The 17341-nt window shown below is 39.0% G+C and overlaps 1 protein-coding gene across 7 annotated transcripts in view; it reads right to left on the bottom strand.

The window, feature by feature from the left end:
* UBR3 (ubiquitin protein ligase E3 component n-recognin 3) overlaps nt 1-17341 on the bottom strand; it is a 296599-nt gene that overhangs the window by 243450 nt on the left and 35808 nt on the right. For all 7 annotated transcript variants that reach the window (XM_077154105.1, XM_077154106.1, XM_077154107.1 and 4 more), the window contains exons 4-5: nt 14414-14557; nt 13810-13859 (exon numbers count right to left, since the gene is read on the bottom strand). In XM_077154105.1, the coding sequence (XP_077010220.1) occupies nt 13810-13859; nt 14414-14557 (194 nt within the window). The remainder of the gene's footprint in view (nt 1-13809; nt 13860-14413; nt 14558-17341) is intronic.

Genomic DNA, 17341 nt, shown 5'->3' with positions numbered 1-17341 from the left:
ATCACAGTTAAAACTTGACAGTTAAAAAAATAATAAAAACAAATTAAAATACGCTTAGCAAAAAAATCTAAAAAGGAAATACAGGCATTTCCGTATTTCATGTGCATTCATGAAAAACTTCACACTAAAATTAACAGGGCCCAAAAGAAAAATACTAATAAAATTAAATTAAATTAACAGGGTTTATAGGGGAAAAAAAGGTCAGGGACAAGTCACTCACAACCTGTTTAAGTTAGTAACCACAGAAGTAACAGAAGCAGTAACGGTTACCTTGGGACATAATCTGGATACAGGTAGGCATCTTAGGGAAGTTTGAGACTCTCTCAGGATGGTAACAAGGCACAACAATAGCATTGGAAAGCTAGCCAGCTAAGACAATGCAGATAAGAGGAGCAGAGGAAGCAGCCCGCCACTACTGAAACCAAGGCAGTGAGGCTGGGAATGTACCGATGCAGGTGCACATTTCTAATTCTCTTAAAATATTGCTGAAAATGTTCCTGCTGCCTTTGTAGCAGAATTGAAAGCTTTTTCCTCTCCAACTAGAAGTTATAATTTCACCCCACAATCTCACCTCTCCTATACTAAGATTGTATAATATAATAATTTTCATGTTACATTGACATGTTTTCCCTATATTCCAAACGCACATGAGCCAAGAAGTGTTATAAAGTCATGTGTGGTAGTATTCTGGCATACAGTTCACTGCACTAACAGTGATGTTCATGGAAGGCCAGAACTGCATTGTATACAGATTTCCAGATACTTTCTCAATTAGAGCCCTTCAAATCTCCAGAACAGAAAAGTAGCCTTACCTTTAAGCTGCTTTTCTACATACTGAAATGGTTTCATGGGCCTTTCACACCACAGCATTAATTTCAGATTTCTGCCAAGCCACCATTAGTTTCTATATGCCATCCTAATATTAATTTGTTGCATGGGTAAGTCTCATTTATTACAGTTGACGAAAGCACATACATCATAACATTTTGAAGCATTTTTAAAATAATGCACCTGTTTCAGGCACAAAATATGGATATAGGTACAAAATGAACAAGAAGACCCAAGAAAAACAGATTCAAACAGATCTGCAAAAGTACAGATGGTTCAAACAGCTCAGCATACCCCATCTCAGCACTTGCAGCTCAGCCCAAGCCTTTGGAGATGCAGAAAGAAATCACCCCAGGGAAAGTTGTTGGAACCCAGAGGCCTGAAGAGAAGGCCAGCAGAGATCACCCTGTGCCTTCCCACTTAAGAAAGAACCTCAGTGGAAAGTTAGCTGCCTTTCCTCTGAAGAACTAATGAAACAAATTCCCTTTTATTAAAAGTCAAAAAAAAAAAAAAAGTACAGATATTTTCTTAACACTAGCCTACCATGGTTGGCAGAAGTCCACAATAATTCATTTAAATAAATCCATCCAGAGACTTCCAGGAAGATGGCCAACTAGAACAGCTTGAGATTAGCCCTGGTCCACAGAAAAGTTAGAGAAGGGACAGAAGGGTGACTGAGGTGGCAATTCAGTAGTGCGGCTGACCTGGGAGAGCCTTCACCACATGAGGCAGTCCTGGGTGCAGAGGCTGAGGAAGTGAGGGGCAGAAAGCTAGAGCCTGACACAGAAGTGTAGAGCTGCGGAGTTCATGGGAGTGCACAGACAGGACGCGAGACTAGAAAGTAAGCCAGGCCGCATTCCTTGGGTGCACTACCCTCATAGGCACAACCCTGTGACCGGTGACTCACCCCACATCCCACGCACCTCAACCCTGTCACCCACTCCCATTCCCCACAAGCCAGGCAACCCCACCCCACCAGTCCCCAGTGCACGTATCTGCCCCACACCCCCACCCCAAGTGCGGCCCAACCCACCTCTGCTACACACCTCCTGAGCACAACCTCTCCCTCCCTGTTCCTGGCAGGCTGTTGTCAGCACAAAAAGGTTGCAGGCACAAACTTCCATATCTAGGCTACCCCACCCCCAACCTATAGTGTTGCACAGCCTCACCCCCCACTGCCCCCAGCTCAGCCCATCTGTTTATGGCACTTCCAGGCCAATGCATGCATATGGGCCCCCAATCACGTCATTCAGTTCTGGGAACTGCACTTTACAGCAGTCCTAGAATCATGCATGTGCACATCCCTCAGCCTCACTTCCCAGCTCTGAGAAACTGCAGATCTGCTTACCCAGGTTACAGCTGCCACAAATCCATGAACGCATAATGCTGACCAACTACGACAGCACTATGCATGCAAACAAAGGGCCCTGGGCCTTAGACCAGCGCATACCAGTCCCCCAGACTGGTGCACCCGTACAGCTACATCGTCCCTGGCCGCTGGGCACCAACGTCCACAAGTATCAGTGTAACATTCCAAACCTGCACCCATACCTACCCTGAAAGAGCACTCCTACTGAGTGCTCTACCCCATACCCTGCTCCCTGCTGTACAACCATCCTGCAAACATACGCCTTAGACTACTGAAAGAAATCAACTCCCAAAAGTAAATCAATCAAGACATTTACATGCCACAAGAGAAAGCATAAGATTAATAAGCATATAACAATGTAGAAAGATATCACTCTGCCTAAAATCAAATTAAAACACTAGAAGAGACACAGACATTGGGACAACTAATCAAAGATGTTCATACAACTCTACTTAATAAAATAAGTGAGACATCAAAATGACATAAAGGAGATCAAGAACACAGTAGAAGAGCACAAAGAGGAATTTGAAATACTAAATGGAAAAATAGCGGAAATCACAGAGATTAAAGTCTCTGTTGACCAAATAAAAATATATACTACAGGCACACAACACCAGATTTGAAGAGACAGAAGAAAGAATAGTGATATAGAGGACAGGATAATTGACTTTGAAGACTCAAAACAACAAATGGTAAAAAAAAGATGGGAAAAAACTGAATGGAAACTCAGGGAAATGACAGTCAAAACAAAGTGCACAAATATAAGAGTCATCAGTGTCCCAGAAAGAGAAGAGAGGAGTAAAGGGCTAGGGTTAAAGATATGAATAGGCATTTTTCTGAAGAGCAAATACAAATGGCTCAAAAGCGCTTGAAAAGATGCTCATTTTCAAAGGCTATAAGGGAAATGCAGATCAAGACTACAATGAGATACCACCTCACACCTCTAAGAATGGCCACTATTAAACAAACAGGAAACTATAAATGTTGGAGAGGATGTGGAGAAACTGGGACACTTATGCACTGCTGGTGGAAATGTATAATGGTGCAGCCACTATGGAAGACTGTTTGGCTGTTCCCTAGGAAACTAAATATCAAGTTGCCCTATGACCCAGCAATAGAACTACTTGGTGTATACCCAGAGATGAAAGCAATGACACAAACAGACATTTGCACACTGATGTTCATAGCAGTATTATTCAGAATCACCAAAAGAGGGAAACAAACCAAATGCCCATCAACAGACAAGTGAAATCAACAAAATGTGGTATATACATACGACGGTATATTATGTAGCAGTAAGACAAAATGACGTCCTGAAGCACATGACAAGATGGATAAGCCTTGAAGACATAATGCTGAGTGAAATTAGCCAGACACAACAGGACAGATATTGCATGATTCCAATTTTATGACCAGCATACAGGTATAATCTGAGGCTTATAATACACAATATAGGGGACGTAGAGATACACAGAATCTAGAGATGCATGAACCATTAGCTAATGAAGTTGAACTCCAATGTCAGGGAATAGATAGGAGTGAAGGCGGTTTTCTAGTAGGTCTAGAAGTAATATTACCATATTGAAGATGAACAAGACTGAAAGGCTACGTGTCCCACTGACTCACACTAGAAATATGAATGAGTTCTTGTAAGAATTACTTTAAAGATATGATTCTTGTATAAAGAGTGTTAAATCAGAGTACAGGGGGATGAGCTATGAGTTATGTTCGAAAGAAAACCATGAGCACTACCACAGCAACAGCAGAGGTAAATAATGGGGTGAGGGACAAGAATTAAGAGGAAGTTTAGATTTCCTATTCAGTGAGGGTGTTTATTGATTTCTTTGTCTCTTAGGAACAATAAAATTATTTAAAATTCAGTTGATGGACAGTGGACTTTAGGTCTTCTACATGATGCCCAATGAATGCAGGTGGCTGAATGTTCTAGTTTGCTAGCTGCCGGAATGCAATATATCAGGAACAGAGTGGATTTTTAATAAGGGGATTTTATTAAGGTGCTAGTTTACAATTCTAAGGCCAAGAAAATATCCCAATTAAAACAAGTCTATAGAAATGTCCAATCAAAGGCATCCAACCAGGGAAAGACACCTTGGTTCAAGAAGGCCGATGAAGTTCAGGGTCTCTCTCTCAAGTGAGAAGGCACATGGCGAACACAGTCAGAGCTTCTCTCTCATTTGAAAGGGCACATGGTGAGCACGGCGTCATCTGCTAGCTTTCTCTCCTGGCTTCCGGGTTCACGAAGCTCCCCGGGAGGCATTTTCCTTCTTCATCTTCAAAGGTCGCTGGCCCATGGACTCTGCTTAGTGGTGCTGCAGCATTCTCTGCTCTCCCTGAATCTCCTTCATTCTCCAAAATGTTTCCTCTTTTATAGGACTCCAATAAATCAATCAAGACCCACCCAAATGGGTGGAGACATGTCATCACCTAATCCAGCTTAACAACCACTCTTGATTAAATCACATCTCCAGGGTGATGCTCTGATTACAGTTTAAAGCATAAAGTATTGAATAGGGATTACTCTACTTTGATGAAATGGGATTTTGATTAAAACATGGCTTTTCTAGGGGACATATATCCTTTCAAACCAGCACAGTGAAGGATACACTGACAGATAAGTAGATTGGTGAATGTTGGTGCATACTGATGAATGAAAGTTATGCTGCTAGAAAAAGGAACAATGTCATGAGACAGCAACGATGTGAAAGAACACGTGGGACATTTAGTGAGACAAAATAAACCAGAAACAAAAAACAACGGTATGGTCACCTTTAGAAAATGCTTATAAGAAAACATGGGCCTAGATTGTAAGCTTTTAGAGCAGACACATTTAGTCCAGAGTGGTGACTATTATTTCTGGATTTTGAGAGACTGTTTTATACATATAATATAACATTAAGAGATAAGAATGAAGCCAAACAGGTTGAGGTTCAAGTAATTCAGAACACAGGGGTAAGGAAGACAGTGTCTATATTTTAGAATCACACATACTCTATGAGACCAATGGAAGAAAGGTTTATTTGATCTGGAACTGAAATTTTCTGTAGTACATAATCTAATTCAACTGATCTGTAAGCTCATTTGAACAACTGAACAGAGGAAGCACAGAATAAGAAAGAGGTCCTTTAATACTGTAATGTCTGGAAACATCCCAGAGTATATCAAGCAGATAATCAAAAAGTATTGGCAAAGTCCTCTGAAGGAGGGGAGAAAGACTATGTAACTATTAAACCTTACCATCAGAGAACCCTGTAATACTGTGTGAAACTTTAGGGATACCTAAATCAATAAGCCATGCCCTTGATCATGAGGCTTGCACTTGTGAAACTTATGCAGGTAGCACAGAAGCTCAGACTCCCTATAGGCCTGCCTAAGAGCTACTTCTGGAGGACCTCTGTTGTTGCTCAGATGTGGCCTCAATCTCTCTAAACCCAACTCTGCAAGTGAAATCATTGCCTTCCCCCCTATGTGGAATATGACATCCAGGGGTGAAAGTCTACCTGACAACATGGAAGAGGACTCTCAGGGATGAATCCAGACATGGCACCGTGGGATCAACAATTACATCCTGACCAAAAGGGGGGAAAGAAGTCTAATTAATAAAGTATCAGTGACAGAGAGAGTTCAAATAGAGTCAAGAGGCTACTCTGGAGGTGGCTCTTATGCAAGCTTCAGGTAGCCCTTGCTACCTATCGTAACCTGCCAACCCCCATCCAGGACCATTCCAGCCATCCTAAAGAACACCTAGGGCAATATATAAGATTCCACAAGGGTTACAGGCACAAGAGTAACTTTCCAGGAACCTACAAACTCCAGATAGGTTCCTGGTCCAGATAAGTCCTGAAACCTTGCCCAGCCTTTCCAGAACATCAGACAGTTCCATCTCTCTACCCCATATTAGTGACAGACCCTTCCAATATGAAAAAGTTGGAATGGCCATAGCCCAAACACCCCTAAAGAGAGGGATGGAAAGATCAAAGATGATGGTGGAGTTACACAATGAAGACAGGGTTTAACAAATGAATATGAATGGTGGATCATTAAGTTCATATTCTTTTAGTCTCCAGTATTTTAAAGCAACTAGAAGTAAAAATCTAAAATTGTGAAATTGTAACCCATGTCAAAGTCTGAAATATGTTCTACAAATAATTGTGGTGCTGTGCTTTGAAATTTATAGATTTTTATATATATATGTGATTGTTCACAAAAAAAGAAGAAAAAGAAAGTTGATTGTGATGATAAAAAAGTATTTAAGCCCTCTAGCCTCCTATATTCTGGAGCAGCTAGAAGGAAAAGTATGAGAAGTAGCCCATGGCAAACTCTGAGATCTGTCCTGTAACCACTTCTTGAAGAATGCTTTGAAAACTATTGCTTTTTTATTCCTTTCACATATATGTTCTAGTTTGCTAGCTGCCAGAATGCAACACACTAGAGATGCACTGGCTTTTAATAAAAGGGAATTTATTTCATTAGTTCTTCAGAGGAAAGGCAGCTAACTTTCAACTGAGACTCTTTATTACATGGGAAGGCACAGGGTGATCTCTGCTGGCCTTCTCTCCAGGCCCCTGAGTTTCAACAAGTTTCTGGGGTGATTTCTTTCTGCATCTCCAAAGGCCTGGGCTGAGCTGAAAGTACTGAGATGAGGTATGCTGAGCTGCTTGGGCTGTGCTAAATTGAGCTCTCTCATTTAAGCACCAGCCAATTAAATCAAACATCATTCATTACAACAGGCAGACCTCCTAGCTGACTGCAGATGTAATGAGAACAGGTGAGGCTCACATAACATTGGCTCATGTCCACAACAACAGAACTGGTACCTTCACCTGGTCAAGTTGACAACTGAATCTAACTACCACATGTCCACCCCTTGTCAACTTCACAACTACATGCATCACCTTAAACAATATTAAGGTGCAAAAAATTTTCTTCTGGCTGTGGACCTATGAATCTCAAAGCAAGTTATTTGATGCCAATATACAAAGGAGGACATTCACAGGATACAACTTTTCATTTCCACAGGGAGAAATAGGAAAGAACATAAGAGTTGCAAGACCCAAAAAGTTCTGAAAGCCTGCAGGGCAAACTCCACTGGACTTCAAAATCTGAAAGTCATTCATCCTTCAGCTTTAGAAAGTGGCAGTATCACCCTTTCCAAGGGCCTACTCAATGGCCTGCCTCTTTCCATATCAACTTCGGGGGACATGAGGAGACCACCTTTTTCTCGGCTCCACCCTCTCCAAGCTTCAGGGCCTCACCTGGGCTCTCTGCCATTTCTGGGGCACACGTTCAACCCCTCCATGTAGTGGCAGCCAGGCTCTCCCCAGTCCCCCAAGGACCATGCTGTACCTCCCCCAAGGTCTGAGGCTGCACGACTCTTCCACTGCAATGAAGGGAGACTCATCCTCGCCCTTCAGGGTAAACTCACCCTCTCCATGTATATGGGTGGGTCCACTCTCCCGGCTGAGGTTTCTTGGCTTCAGACCCAAGCTTCCATGGAACTCATTCTGCAAACTCCAATTTTTCCCTTTTGTGTCCCCCTTTGTCCAGATTGGCAGTGGTTCCATTTACACCAACAGTCTCTTCAAGCACTCCAGGACTTCTCCAACATTCTCTTCACAGTTCCTCCAAAATCTTCCCCTTAGCCATCGAAAAAACCATTCCAACATATCTAGTATTCGCAAACTGCAACAGCACTCCACTCTCCAGTACCAAACCTGTTCCAGTTTGCTAGCTGCCAGAATGCAACACACTAGAGAAGAACTGGCTTTTAATAAAAGGGGATTTATTTCGTTAGTTCTTCAGAGGAATGGCAGCTAACTTTCAACTGAGGTTCATTCTTACGTGGGAAGGCACAGGGTGATCTCTGCTTGCCTTCTCTCCAGGCCCCTGGCTTCCAACAACTTTCCCTGGGGTGATTTCTTTCTGCATCTCCAAAGGCCTGGGCCGAGCTGCGAGCACTGAGATGAGGTATGCTGTGCTGCTTGGGCTGTACAAGGTTGAGCTCTCTCATTTAAGAACCGGCCAATTAAATCAAACATCATTCATTACAACAGGCAGGCCTCCTAGCCGACTGCAGATGTAATGAGAAACAGATGACGCTCACGTAAGCATATGTTCACAGCAACAGAACTAGGTACCTTCACCTGGCCAAGTTGACAACTGAATCTAACTACCACAATATGTTATACCATACAATAAAAATGTTTAAAGTAAAAAAGTCAAAGAGGTGGACCATGGTGGCTCAGCAGGCAGAGTTCTCACCTGCCATGCCAGAGACCTGGGTTTGATTCCAGGTGCCTGCCAATGCAAAAAAAAAAAAAAAAAAAAAAAAAATGGCAAAGAGTCTTAGGTGAAACCCACATGGGGACATGACCCCCAGGGGTATAAATCCCTGGCAATGTGGGTCATGACTCCCAGGAATGAGCATGGTCCTAGAAATGTGGGAATGAGAAAGCTTCCTTGACCAAAAGGGGGAAGAGAAAAGAAGCATAATAAAGTTTCAGTGGCTGAGAGATTTCAAATAGAGTCAGAGGTCATTTTGGAAGTTATTCTTATGTAGTGCATCTGGGTTTTTGGCACAATGAAGTAGCAAGAAGGATATACCTGAAACTATAGGAACTGTAATCCAATATCCTTGATTCTTGAAGATGACTGAATAACTATGGAACTTTTAAAGTGTGTCCATGTGATTGTGAAAACCTTGTGACTGACATTCCCTTTATCCAGTATATGGACAGATGAGTAAGAAAAAAAACCAAAAAATAAATAAACAATCATGGGAGATGGGGACTTTGGATATTTTGGGTGTGCTTTTTTACTTTTATTTTTATTCTTATTTTTATTTGTTTTATTTTTTTCAGTAATGAAAATGTTCAAAAAGCAATTGTGATGATAAATACACAGCTATACGATGATATTGTGAACCACTGATTGTACACTTTGAATGATTATATGATATGTGAATACATAATATGTCTCAATAAAAAGAAAAAAAAAAAGTCAAAGAGTCTAACATCCAGGGGTGTAAATCTTCCTGGCAACATGGGATATGACTCCTAGGGATGAGCCTGGCCCTGCCACCATGGGCTTAACAATGACTACCTGACCAAAAGGGGGAAAAGAAATGTAACAAAATAAGGTATCAGTAGCTAAGAGATTTCAAATTAAATTAAGAAGCTATTCTGGAAGCTACTCTTATGCAAGCTTCAGTTAAATATTGTTATTTGCCATGGTATGCCAAGCCCCAACCAACAGTATTCTTATAAACCCTTAAGAATAACCAGGCTCTATCTAAGACTCTAAAAGGTCAACTCACTAAGTTTACTTTTCAAAAACCTAAAACCTCTGCATGGTTCCTAGGCCAGGTAAGTCCTGAAACCCAGAGTTGCCAGTCCTTCCAAGAGCATCAATCAATTGCATCCCCCCAACCAATAACCCTTTTCAACATGAAGAAGTTAGAATGGTCATTGCCCAAATAGCCCTAACCATTGGGAGAAAGATCAAAGGAGAAGGAGGTGTTGTAACAGAGAGGTTAGGATTTAACAAGTGAGTGTATGACTACTGAATCATTATGTTGATATTTCTTTTTTACTTTCCAGTGTCTAAGAGCAGCAAGGAAATACTTGAAAATGTGGAACTGTAACCCACACCATACTTTGAAATTTGTTCTATAATTACTTGCTAAAATGTGCTTTGAAATTTATCACTTTTTTGTATTCTGCTATATTTTACAATAAAAAATGTTTTTAAAAAATTCAAAGAATCTAAATTACTTACAAATACACATAAGTTAAATATAAAATAAAGCATTGATCTCAGGTAATATCACAAAAACAATGCATTATGAGGATATGAGCTAAAATAAAGCATTTTGAAATTATCACAATCAAAAAGTATCTATGATATTCACATTATGACATAATTATCATTATGACATAATTGTACAGTAACAAAATATTATATAAAACATTACACTCAAAAGTTACCAAAGCAAAGAATCTAAGAGGAACAGAAGACACGAGGCACAGAAGACAAGATCTAAGAAGGACAGATTAGAAGTAATAGTAATGAATAAAGAAAGGGCCATATTTCAAAACCTCTGATTTCCCTTTAGAAATTACTTCTAGAAGAGATTGACAAGCCACACTTGCAATAAAAGATATTTCTTTCACCCAACCATATAACATGGTATTGCTGCAACATAGTTATGTACAGTTAAAGTCTCTGTTGGAACTTTAAAAGCTAATCTGAGGGTGGGCAAAAGTGGCTCAGTGGCAGAGTTCTCACCTGCCAGGCCAGAGGCCCAGGTTCGATTCCCGGAGCCTGCCCTCACAAAAAAAAAAAAAAAAAAAAAAGCTGATCTGAAAAACAAACAAAAAAAGCTAATTTGAATGGGAATGTAAAATCATTCAGCCAACTGCGGAAAACAGCTGGGTGATTCCTCAAAATTTAAACACAGAATTACACATGACCCAGCAATTTCACTCCTAATTACATACAAAAAAAAAGACTGAAAACCAGTACCCAAAAAAATACATGTGCACACACATACAGAACAGTATTATTCACAAAAATAAATAAGTGGAAACAACCCAAACGCCCAATAATGGATGACTGGATAAACAACTATGGTATAAGCACAGAATGGAATAATTCTGCCATAAAAAGGGAAGAAGCATTGATATATGATACAACACATTATACTATGTGAAAGAAGCCAGACACAAGAGGTCACATATTGTATGATTTCATTTATGTAAAATACTCAGAAGAGGTAAAATCAATGAGACAGACGGCAGATCTGTGGTTGCCAGCAGTTGGAGGGAGGGGAATATGAGGACCGACTGCTCAATATGTATGGAATTTCCTTCTGGGGCGATGAAAATATTTTGGAATTAAATACAGGTAGTGGTTGCACAACATTTTGAATGTACTAAATGCCACTGAATTTTTCTCTTTAAAATGGTTAATTCTATGTTATGTGAATTTCACTTCAATAAATTTTTTTTATAAAAAGGTACTCCAGAAATTAAACAAAAATGTTATTACTTCTTTTCTAGACAAAAGAAAAGGGTTATAATGAGATCAGATTTCTACATGCCCAGAAATAAAATTCAATTCATGAAAACAGAAGACTTTTTCAGCAAGGTTGTTTTTAGCAAATCATAATGCTAAGTATGCCAAAATACTACAAAGGTTCTAAGTTGCTACATAAATACAAACAAACATAAAACCATGGATTTTTGTCATTCTAAATGAAATCAAGATGTTTATATTATTTTAATAAAGTGTTCTGTAGCATCACCAAACCAATTCATGTAATAGTTTTCTAAAGTTTCTACTGACAATAAATACAAAGATCCTTTCCTGGTTGGCCTACCCATGACTCATTCATACTCAACTCCTAGCCCTCTCAGATCTTGCATTTTCATAGGTCATTCAGCCTCTCCACAAAAATGCTCTTAAAAACAGTGGAATAAGCAGTTTAAAAACCACGTTTATTATCTAGTTACCTTCTTCTTTGGCATAGGAACAATTAGCGTTCTTACCCTCATCATTACCATTCCCGAGCTTCAAAATGAAAGTATCGCTTTTACTTAAAAAACAATGCTTCTAAATTTTTTTAAATCTATTTTAAATATCAATAGTTCTCTCCATTTATTATTATAGCAACATTGTTCTTAGGACTCTTTAAATTTAAAAAAAGCAACACTGACACCAATTTTTTAATGATTTTTATTTTAATTTCTTTATTTTACAAACACATATAAGCCTAGCCCACTGCCATAAGTGCTTATTTATATGTATATATTAAATCATTCAATACTCATATAAGATTTCTATGAAGTAAACAGGATCATTATCTCCATTTACAGATGAGGAAATTAAGCCATGAAAAAGGTAAGAAACCTTCCTAGAAAGTTACATTACTACTTGATATAGGTGACAGAATTCAAACCCAGGCAGTCTAATCTTGAGTAACAAACTAAGCTGCTTCTCCAATCTGATGAAAACTTTTTAAAATGATTCGTCCCAAACGAGACTTCACAAAGGAAAGCTATGTTGCATTTTAGGGAGTCTTTTTAGGGGGTAAATACTACTGCAAAGTTTAAATTTTAAGACATTAAATCAATTACAAGACTTTTATAACATTCTTTCAAAAGGAAGCTATTTGGCTTTAGCTCATATTATGTTATCATAACAAAATGGATTTTCAAAGAAAAAGAAAAAAAGCACAATTTTATTTTAAAAATTTCAATCGTCAACCGTATAAATTAAAAATATGAAATTTAAGTTTTATAAGCATCAAAATTTATAAGCAAATACAGGTAACAAAGCAATTCTTGTTAAAAATGATAAAATACAGGAATGTTATAAAGGATTTATTACAAATATTTATTGTTCTAGTTTGCTAGCTGCCGGAATACAATACACCAGAAACAGAATGGCTTTTAAAAAGAGGAGTTAAATAAGTTGCTAATTTACAGTTCTAAGGCCAAGAAAATGTCTCAATTAAAACAAGTTTATAGAAATGTTCACTCAAAGGCATCCATCCAGGGAAAGATACCTTGGTTCAAGAAGGCTGATGAAGTTCATGGTTTCTTTCTCAAGTGGAAGGGCACATGGTGAACACAGTCAGAGTTTCTCTCTTGGCTGGAAAGGCACATGGTGGACACGGTCAGGATTCCTCTCTTATCTGGAAGGGCACACAGTGAACACGGTGTCATCAGCTAGCTTCTTCTCCTGGCTTCTTGTTTCATGAAGCTCCCCAGAGGCATTTTCCTTCTTCATCTTCAAAAGTCGCTGGCTGGTGGACTCTGCTTCTTGTGGCTATGTTGTTCTGCTCTGCTCCTCTGAATCTCTTTCATTCTCCAGAATGTTTCCTCTTTTATAGGACTCCAGAAACTTATCAAGACTCACCCAAATGGGTGGAGACATGTCGTCACCTAATCCAGCTTAACAACTATTCTTGATTAAATCACATCTCCAGGGAGATGATCTGATTACAGATTAAAACATACAGTATTGAATAGGGATTATTCTGCCTTTACAAAATGGGATTTACATTAAAACGTGGCTTTTCTAGGGGACATACATCTTTTCAAGCCAGCACATTTATTATTAGAAAATACCATAAAAATTGACATTTGAAATTGATAATCTATTTCCCAGTATATTGCTTTTTTTAATAATCCTAACATTATTATGGTGTAACTTTAATATGACACTGGATAAGCAGATACATTTCATATTCTTGTAATAAACTATTCTAGAATTTGCTATATATTTTTAAATGCTATTGTACACATGACAATTACTTGGACAAATCTGGTGGCATCTTCCTAGTAGAAAACACCTACCTCTTTCTGTTTCCATTTTTTAATTGTGAAATGAGAAATTAATTACAAGAAGTAGAAATCTAGCCTTAGTCCCCGTTCCATTACTAATTAATTGTGTGATCTTGGTTAAGTTATTTTGCATTGAACTTCAGTTTCCTTGTCTATAAAATGAGGCGCTCAAACTAGATAATATCCACAAACCTGTACAGTTCTAAAACTCTTTAATTTCATTTTTAAAAACTTTAAAAATCTCACCTCATCTGAAGAATCCACTTGTCCCAATGTTCCTGTTGCACCTACAAAACCTTTGAAGGGGGAGAAAAAGTTACCTTTCATAGTTGATATATACTGCTTTACTTGAAAATTATTCTGAGACATACTAATATTAAAAAGATACACTTTGTTAGGTTAGGACACCTCATTTTAAGAGTTATCTTGGCAGAGTTCACATCTTGAATACTTTTGGATCTAATAAGTTAATATTTTGATAGGAAATCTCCTCTGAAAACCCAGAATTAATAATTACAACTGGCATTTCAGAAGGATCACTTTCTTTTGAGTTTTAAAGCATAGTTCATTAAAATACTGAGCTAGTAAAGTTTTGGATAGCTCTTGAATAGCAATGGCTATTTTTTTAATGAGTCGCAACAGGAGCCTTATTAAACTAACTAAATTCCAACTAAGAAAAATGCATTCTCTTCTTTGGCTGATTTATTCTTTCCTGCCTCTAAATTATCATATTTTACTATACTACTTACAAAGAATAACCTGTTCTTCAATAATGAGTAAAGTCTGAGGATTTGTCCTTTTTTGTTTCTAATATAGAAAAGTTAGTATTGTTCAAATTAAATAGACATACCTTGAACTGCCAGAGTGCTAGAGCCAGCAGATGGCTCCTGCAAACCACAGACCAGTTTATCCTCAGGATATGTGAGTCCAGAACTCTTCAAAGCAATAAGGTATTTTTCATGACTTTTCTTTGCACAAGCATTTTCTCCAAGACCTAATATTTAAAACAAATACAAAAATGAAAAAAATCCATTCAAAATCTAAGTACAGTTACCTCATTATTGTATGTATGTATGTAAAAATAGTTACTCAGTGTCAGTCCTTGCATATTCTAATGGAAGAAGAGTGCCAGAATGGATAACATAAAATAAGTTCAGATAATATTTTGGTGCTTGTATTTGGCATTAATAGTCCCAGAATACACAGCATATTATAACAAATGGTAAAGTCTACTAAATAGTTGGGCATCTAAAATAGGCCAGGGATTATGTGCGAGATACATCAGGAACAAACTAATAATGCAAGTTCCCAGATATCAAAGAACTATAAATTTGGTGACAAAGAAAGGCAGGAAAATAATATGGTAGATGCAATTATGTAACAGACTTCATCATTTTGTTGACAATCTGTTCTCTCTTAAAATGGAGCGGGGAGACTTGGCCAAAGAGTACTTAGGAAAGGCCGCCTGGAGGATATAATGCCTGAACAGAATTTTCAAAGATAAGTAAAACTTAGCATAGTGCAGAAAGCTTTCAAGATTATTTCAGACACATAAAACAGCATGAATAAGAGCATAAAAAACTTCAAAGTTTAAAACTATACATCTTCTCTTATGGTAATTTTAAAACTCAGGGAAAGATCATTAAAAGTTTCAAATATTACAACTGAAATTAGTTTTGATTCCTGTTTTAAACAAGATTTTGATTATCACATTTGAGGAATTAAAAGTACAATTTTGTACTTCTAGGGAAGATGGCAGAATAGGGAGTCCCAGAACTCAGTACTACAATCAAAATAACTATTAAACAGGCAGGAACTGAATAAAACAACTATTTTGAAACCCCAGAGGCCAGAAGAATATTATAGCGTCCAGGGATGAGCATGCAGAAGAGTGATATATTACCTAAAGAACTGTAAATTGTTCCCTCACAGCAGCTACCTGTGACTTTTCACCACCTTCAAGCCAAGGCCCTGAGGAGTCCAGTCCCTAGCTAGCTGCCAGTGACAAAAATGGATGTAAAAATTCCCTTCCCCCAAACTGGGGTGGGCATAGCCCACTGACCACAGCTTTTTATTAGGGAATTCAGATCACTGGGACTTGGCGCTGAGGGCAGTTATTGTTTAAATCTGCCCTGGACAAAGGCAGGGACTGTCATTGTTTCAACACCCCCCCCCCCCCCGCCGTGATAAAGGTGGGGAACCCATCGCTGTTCAACCCTCCCAGGACAGGGGCAGAGGAAGTAGATATCTGAAGAAAAGCATTTCCTCAGGGCTACAGGGAACAGTTAGCTATACAGCTGCATTTGCTGGGCAGGCCAGGAAAGCCCATATTTAAGATGCCATCTGAGATTTGGGTCCCTTTCCTGATCCTTAGGGTACTTTGGTACCCTTCCAAAGTTCCCAGGGTACTTTGGAGCCAGTCCAAGCCACATTCCTGGCAACAAGGTCCTGTGCTACTTGGGAAAGACCAAACTGGGAAAGTTCTCTGTGGGATGACTCTCCTCCCAGGATTTGCCCGCCAGGGACACACACTTTGAACAAAAATAAGGAAGGTAAAAAACTATAGAGGCAGACAGTCAGGGACAAAGGCCTTCCAGCTTCAAACACCTGGAAGAGACGTCTTCTGGGAAGGAGAGGGGACATCCAAACGCCTGTAAAGAGGGGAACTCCAAAACAACTAACAAGCAAAAGCTCAAGACAAGTCAGATGCTCAGAGAGACAGGGAAAACCCTGCACACTACACTTGCCTTGGCAGAACTTCCTGATAGGAGGGCTGAAGCTCAAGAAAATCTGTCTTATCACCGGCTGGTTAAAAAACCAAGAAGGAGACATCTCAGGGAATAAATCCCAAACTAAACACTTTTATTTTAATTTTTATTGAGAAATCTTCAGACACATATATTCCATACATGGTGTACAATCGATGGCTCACAATATCATCACATAGTTGTATATTCATCACCATGATCATTTTTTAGAACATTTGCATCACTACAGAAAAAGAAATGAGAAAAAAACTTACATACCATATGCCTTACCCCTCTCTCTGACTGACCTCTAGTATTTCCATCTACCCAATTTATTTTACCCTTTGTGCCCCTACTATTTATTTTTTTATCCATATTTTTTTACTCATCTGTCCATACCCTGGATAAAAGGGGTGTCAGACACAAGGTTTTCAAAATCACACAACGACAGTGTAAAAGTTCTATCTCTATTTAATCATCTTCAAGAATCAAAGCTACTAGAACACAGCTTAACAGTTTCAGGTTCTTTCCTTCACCCACTCCTTAATGCCAGGTTCCAGCTCATCCCAGGATTTCTGCCCGATATTGCTACAGGTTTGTCCAGTGTGATGCCCCAATAAATCCCAGAGTGATCAGAACAATGAATAAAGAAGTATTTGCGGGGTGGGCGATGGTGGCTCAGCAGGCAGATTTCTCACCTGCAATGCCAGAAACCCAGGTTCAATTCTCAGTGCCTGCACATGCAAAAAAAGAAAAAAGAAGTATTTGCAAAGTCCCCTTGGGGGAATGGAGAGAAAGGGGGAAATTCAACTTCCCCATATGGAGAATTCCTGATTCCCACAAGCAGTGCGAACAACCAAATCAATAGGCCGAGCCCTAATCTTGGGGTTTGTTCATACGAAACTTATCCTCAAAAATGATAAGCTAAACCTACTTAAAATTAGGCCTAACAGTCACCCCTTCTCTTCCCCCTGCTGAGAGCCTCTTTTGTGACTCAGAAGTGACCTAGCTCTCTCTCAACCAACACAGCA

The sequence above is a fragment of the Tamandua tetradactyla genome, chromosome 3, assembly GCF_023851605.1.
Source record: "Tamandua tetradactyla isolate mTamTet1 chromosome 3, mTamTet1.pri, whole genome shotgun sequence".
NCBI lineage: Eukaryota > Metazoa > Chordata > Mammalia > Pilosa > Myrmecophagidae > Tamandua > Tamandua tetradactyla.
This window is presented reverse-complemented; position numbering and strand designations above follow the sequence as displayed.